Source organism: Manduca sexta, chromosome 20 (assembly GCF_014839805.1).
Source record: "Manduca sexta isolate Smith_Timp_Sample1 chromosome 20, JHU_Msex_v1.0, whole genome shotgun sequence".
Classification (NCBI taxonomy): Eukaryota; Metazoa; Arthropoda; class Insecta; order Lepidoptera; family Sphingidae; genus Manduca; species Manduca sexta.
Genome location: NC_051134.1, coordinates 7,201,234 through 7,208,111, shown reverse-complemented (window position 1 = coordinate 7,208,111; position 6,878 = coordinate 7,201,234). Strand labels below are relative to the sequence as shown.

The 6,878-nt window shown below is 41.7% G+C and overlaps 1 protein-coding gene across 1 annotated transcript; it reads right to left on the bottom strand.

Moving 5' to 3' along the window:
• Positions 1 to 1,855: 1,855 nt before the first annotated feature.
• On the bottom strand, positions 1,856 to 6,543 carry LOC115441955. The gene has a single exon (XM_030166890.2). It carries the CDS (start codon positions 6,275 to 6,277, stop codon positions 1,877 to 1,879), a length of 4,401 nt encoding a protein of 1,466 aa, XP_030022750.2. The 5' UTR covers positions 6,278 to 6,543; the 3' UTR covers positions 1,856 to 1,876.
• Between the last annotated feature and the right edge of the window lie 335 nt (positions 6,544 to 6,878).

Here is a 6,878-nt window from a genome sequence, read left to right as displayed (position 1 = left end):
TTCGAGCGTCCAAACAAGACTACTGAAGACTACTACTAGAGTCGTACAAGACTCCAACCAGACTCAACCAACACTCGTACAAGACTGAGCTCTCGTCGTTCGGCCGGTCCTTATATTGGCAACAATCGACCTCCCTCCTTTTCTAATACTTCCTCGATGTAATAATAGATGGCGCCACTATCGCTCCGGAAATTCACCAGTGCTGCGGCGACACGTAAATATTTGATAATTGTTACTTATTGCACGGGCGTTAGTGAAGCAAGATAAATTCTCAGAAACCGTTTATTACGTATTTAGCTCGATTATAATATTTTTAAGTGGAATAACGCGGCAGCCGTATGTGACACTCGCATTGATCGTGGCAGACAACTAATGTCGGTAGATAAGAAAAAAATTATAAATATGTTACCGGCTAAATTACATCGCGCACACTCCGGCTCCCGCGTCACTCCTTACAATCTGTCGTTAACATGCCCCACCCCTAGTGCTGCATTAGCAGCACTCACTTCCTACAGGAATTTTCGCGACCCTTGTAGCTGATCGCACCAATTCTCCTGATAGCGTTTTTATTTTCACCATCCTAATTCTATTGTCCTTTCCAGGAAAGACTTGAACAACTTTTCCTCTAGGCCATATGTTTCTGGGCGCGTCAGGATCTACTACAAAGACTAGATCTCCTACTTCTAGTGGCTTCGTCTCTGTGTTCCATTTCTTCCTTCGTAACATTTCAGGCAGTACTTCCTTTAGCCATCTTTTCCAATAGTGGTCAGCTAGAGTTTGGGAAATGCGCCATTGTTTGCGAAGATATAAATCAGTGTCATCAAATTTACCCATCTGAGGTACGTTGGATGAGGTGCCAAGGATAAAGTGGTTAGGCGTCAATGCCATTTCGCTTCCAGGTTCTACTGAGACATGCACTAGGGGTCTGCTGTTGACAATATTTTCAACTTCAGCCAACAAAGTACTTAAAACTTCAATTTTTGGAGCTCTTTCTTTCAGAATGATAGCCAGGGAAGTTTTAACACTTCGAATCAGCCTTTCCCAGGCTCCTCCCCAATGAGGACTGGCAGGTGGGATAAAATTCCAGATTAAATTATTGTTCACGGCTTCATTTTTTAGAACACTCTTATCTAATTCTTGAATTGACTTCCTAAGCTCATTGTTTGCTCCTCTCAAATTGGTTCCATTATCGGAATATAGTTGCTGCGGCCAGCCTCTCCTGGCGGCCATTCTTCGAAGGGCCATTATGAGTGAGTCTGTGGTGAGTGAATTCACTATCTCAATGTGTATGGCTCGGACAGTAAGGCAAGTAAATAATACGCAGTAGCGTTTTTCTCTTCGCCTTCCTACTGTGATTTCTATAGGTCCGAATAAATCAAGGCCGCAGAACGAAAAAGGCCGTTGATGATGAGCCATTCTGGCAGCAGGTAAGTCTCCCATTCTGGGTACCTCTGGTTTGGCTTTCCTAATTCTACAGACCATACATTGCTTCGTCACAAATTTAACGGTTGGTCGTACTTTAAATATATAATATTTTTGTTTTAGTTCGTTGACTACTAGTTCCTGATTTCCATGGGCTGCTTTAATATGGTAAGAATGAACAATCAGGCGGGTTATGTGATCTTTCCCATCTAATATTATAGGCCGTTTTGTTTCAGGTAACACATCTGAAGCGGCATCGATTCGACCTTCAGCGCGCAGCACATCGTGATCATCGAGGTACGATGATAAGGTAAGTAATCGACTTGTTTTATTTATGATTCCTTTATTTTTAATTATCGAAATTTCAGCGCCAAATGAGTTTCGTTGCGAAAATTTAATCAACATAGTTTCAGCAATTTGCATGACAGTTCTTTCAATATTATTATATCTTTTTCTACATTTGAAGATAAAGATTAAAACACATGCTGTAGACCGAAGTAGTCGTAACCACGAGGAAAATTTGGTTGGCTCTGGGACAGTTATATACAGACAGTATACACATGTTTTCGGTACTTTGATGTAAAATCGTTACACATTCCAGTTTCTGTTCTTCCACATTAAACTTTGTTACACATGGCCATACGCTTTCTTTACAGGTCAAAAACGACGGTCCATCAAACCATTCTTTTGGCAACTTCGGAGAATTTATTCCTCTAGTAGCAACATCTGCAATATTTATCTTTGTAGGAACATATCTCCATTCGCCTCCACGCGACAGTTCATCAATTTCACCTAATCGATGCGCTACATATGCCTTATAGTTACGGGAGTTATTGTGAATCCAATACAAGACTGTGGTTGAGTCGCTCCAAAAGAACGTCTGCGTAGGCTTTATTCTGTGTTCTTCTATTATCGCATGAGCTAGTCTCGCTGCCATTAACGCCGCTTGTAATTCAAGCCTAGGCACTGATATGTGTTTTATAGGTGCGACGCGACATTTACTACAAATGAATGCAACCTGTATGCGATTATTATTGCTCCAACGCCAGTAAGCGACCGCACACATTGCCTTTGTTGAAGCGTCACAAAATATATGTAGTTGTAGGTTTGTATAGATTGCGGCTTGAGTTCTACCTGCGCACACGGCACTGTGACTACATGTGTTATTATCGATCATCGTAGCACAGGTCGAGACGTTCGTCGTAGCATATGTTGGGGCGCACTTCGTAGCGCGTTGTGTAGCACTCGTAGCCGATTGCGAGACCTTGCTATTCGGTGCATTCGTACCAGATGCTCTTGCTGTCTCCCTCACTCTAGTGTCCGTTCCCAATCCTAAATGCTCGCAGTCTGTCTCGCTCGCACTTGTACATGCCAGGTAGCATCTGGGTAATGATATTGAATTTATTGTTTTCATTACGTATAACCATTCTCGCCATTTATTAAAAATACTCTCGGGTATTAAATCGTCCCATTGAATATTTAGCCTCCAAGTTTCTTGTAATAAAATTTTGCCGTTTATGGTAAATGGCGAAATAAACCCGTAGACGTCAAAAATCGACATTATAATTCTTAACATTTCTCGTTTTGTAGGTTTTTTTGTTGCTTCCACTATTTCCTCAGGTATGCGTTTAAAAAATGTGTCAAATCCAAACGTGTCATTATGGGGATGCCAAATTAATCCAAGCGTTCGCTCACCGCACTGTTGATCAATTTTGAATCTTACAGCTGTCGATCCGAGCATATCTTTTGGTATGCTGCTCAATAATTTCTCGCTGTTACTTGTCCAATTCCGTATATCAAAGCCACCTTGTTTATGTATATAAATTATGTCTTTTACCAATTCTATTGCCGTTTCGTCGTTAGGTAAGGAGTCTATATAGTCATCCATATAGTGCTGCGTGTATATTGCCTGTGCAGCTGATCTCTTCGTAGACTCGAAACGTTGTGCATTTTTATTCTTAATAAATTGGGCAATGAACGGCGAGCAGTTAGCTCCAAAAATTAAAGACGTCATGACGAACGTCCTAACTTCTTCGCTAGGATTATCACGCCATAAAAAGCGGAACACATCTTGGTCCTGAGGTCTAATCTTCACTCTTAGAAACATATCACGTATGTCTCCGGTTACAGCGACTGCATTTTCTCTGAACCGCAACATTATTCCAAATAGTGACACTAACAAATCTGGACCCGTAAGTAAATAATTGTTTAAAGATTGACCATTCGCGCAGGCGGCGGCATCGAAAACTAATCGTAGTTTCTTCTTGTTTGGATTATCAATTCCAAAATGAGGTAAGTACCACGTTTTCGGTGTAAATTGAGGCTTTATTATTTCCTTTGCATAGTCGTTTTCGAGCAAATGAAGAATTCTTTCCTTATAACGAATGCAAAGGTCATTATTCCCGTTTAATTTCTTTTCCAGGTTCCTTAGTCTAGACATGGCCATTTCGAAGGAATCCACCATCTTGCAGTTTCGATCCTTCCAAGGTAAGCCAACATACCACCTTCCATTCTCAAGAATAGAAGTTTCTTCGAGGCATTTCAAGGCGCGGAGTTCCTCCGTATTCTGCCTAGGTGTAGCAGAGACTCCCATGGACTCGACAGTAAATGATCTGCGCACTTCGTCATTCATTTCCCTCAACAACCGCTCAGAGTCGGTCTCGCGGGACGACTGCATGACGTGATCGCTGATAAATAATGTTGAATTTCGTTTGCGCGAACGAGAAGTGACATGTTGAGGCACCTGACCATGCAGGCACCAGCCCAGCGGAGTGTAAGTAGCGCAGGGCTCATTAGGTTTCCCTGCGATCACTTCTAACGGTAAGATCAAATGGTAATTATCTTGACCTATTAACAGTTCGGGTTTGATCCGATCGGTACACATGTTATAATTTTTGATTTTATTCAAATGAGCGTAAACACTACACTTTACTGAGGATAAGTCTTGCACCGGTAGGTTTAAGTTATTTACACTACGGACACGAATAGAAAATTTTGTCCCTTCTCTGTTTGACACCGACACGTCGATCAGCTGTACGTTGCATTCCAATTCACTACCGTCCCAGGCTCCGCGTACACGCATGCACTCATTACGCCCGCACAGTCCCACTTGGCTAGCTAGTTCGGAACTTATTAATGACACCGTCGAACCGTCGTCTAACAGAGCGTTTGCACTGATAACACCGTTAGGTCCGTGAATGTTTATAGGTACACATTTTAGCAACACCCTCGTACAGTTTTTATTAATGCATGTTACAGTCTTAATTGCCGGCACTACCGCAGATGATTCGCTGTTTTGCATCGCGTTATCACTGTTATTTTGACGTGAATGTCCACCGGGTATAAAATGTAACATCCTATGGTGTGCTTGTCCACAATTGTCTATATCACACGAAATAGCCGGACAGTTATCGCGCGCATGATTTGACACTAAACACTTGTAGCAAATACCATTACGTTTTACGAAAAACCATCTATCCTTTCGCATAGATTTTTTAAACTTCTTGCAGTCTGGTAATTTGTGTACTGATTTCTTACAAAAATTACAGTTTTCATCACTCTGTGTACTATGCAATAATAGACTGTCATTCTGATTTCTTTGCTTTTCATAAATCTTTTTATTGTAGTTTCCACTTGGTAGATTTAATAAATTTACGCACGTGTGAGAAACTTTGATTGCTTCATTGTATAAAAATTCGGACAAAATAATCAGCTGTGACTTTGCTCCCTGGGATATAAGCGGGTAACTGTAGTCAGTCCATTTTGATAACAACACTGTTGGCAACTTAGACAGCAAGATTTTAGTGATGCTGACTCCCTGCAGGTACTCTTGTCGACCAAGAGCCTCAACAGCTGCTACATAATTTTTCACTTTGGTTGAAAACTGTACAATGTCTTTGTGATACTCGTGAGACATTGATGGCATTTTCTTGATATCCAACAGGATTCTTGACAAAATAATGTCTGGGTTTCCAAACTGTAGCTCCAGTGTTGACATCACGATTTCAGGTGACGATGCACTCAACAGCAGAGCTGTGACCGCTTCTTTAGCGGCTCCCCGTAGACATTTTCTTAAACGCCACAGATTTTCCGTCGGACTAAATTTGCACACTTGTGTGGACTCGTGGAACGCTTGTTTGAACTCGAGCCAGTCTGCGGGATCACCAGAGAAGATTGGAAGCTCCCGTGGTGTACTAATGCGACTGAGCAAGTTAGCATTGTGTCCACTTGAAACAGATGTATGGGTTAGCTCCTTTAGTGCAGTAACCAACTGTTGAACTGTTGTTCTTTCAGTGCCGACATCACAATTGGTCGGCGGGCATGGCTCGTCCTTTTTATTTTTACCATTTTTGTGGACGCGCCTTTGCGATTCCAGTTCCTGGTTGCTACGCTCTAACCACTCCTCTATTTCCGTACCATTCGTGCATCTATCCTCTTCGATGCTATTTTGCGGACTGTACTTTTCCATATTTGCCATATCGGCCTGCAGTTTTTTATCAATTAATTCCATTTGTATGCGAGCTTTGGCTGCTGCAGCTTCATATTCCAGTTGCTTTCTTCGAGCTAATTTTGAAGAAGATGTGGTAGATGGAATACTGGATACCCTTCTAGACTTCTCCGACGTTCTTCGACTTTCAGTGGGTACATCAAAATGTTCGACGTGTTTTTCGAAATTAGATTTTTTCGATTTTGCTTCCTTTTTGGATGTATCTGATGTAATATTTTGGCTTCCAGAAGGTTGTTGTTGGTCACTCGCTTCGACTACTTCATGTTTTTCAACTTTTAGACTCGGATCCGTGCGCGCTGCGGAACGTGTTGAAACCATTTTGCCGCGTGGCGGTGGTGTGATGAACATTTGATTCACTCGATTCGGCTCGAAGACCACTTGTTACTTATTGCACGGGCGTTAGTGAAGCAAGATAAATTCTCAGAAACCGTTTATTACGTATTTAGCTCGATTATAATATTTTTAAGTGGAATAACGCGGCAGCCGTATGTGACACTCGCATTGATCGTGGCAGACAACTAATGTCGGTAGATAAGAAAAAAATTATAAATATGTTACCGGCTAAATTACATCGCGCACACTCCGGCTCCCGCGTCACTCCTTACAATCTGTCGTTAACAATAATAATAAAGAACAAAAATGAGTCCAGTCCCCTATTGTTACTTACAATGTTCAAACGGAACTGCAGAAATGCTTGCACTTTGAAAGCAATAAATAAAGCCTTGGTACAGATTCAAGTATTCAAGATCTGGTACACAATTTGAAACCTCACACTCGACCGTAGTAACAGCACAAGCGTCGAACTAGTAAACAATTTGCCCTGTTTGAAGTATTCTAACTTTGTTATGGAGTTGGTCTAAACATGCAGGCGTAGGTGTGCCAATTTATCGTTTGCAGGCAGTTTCAACAAGTTTTTTTGTTGGCGCGACCTTCCATCGGATATTGCAAA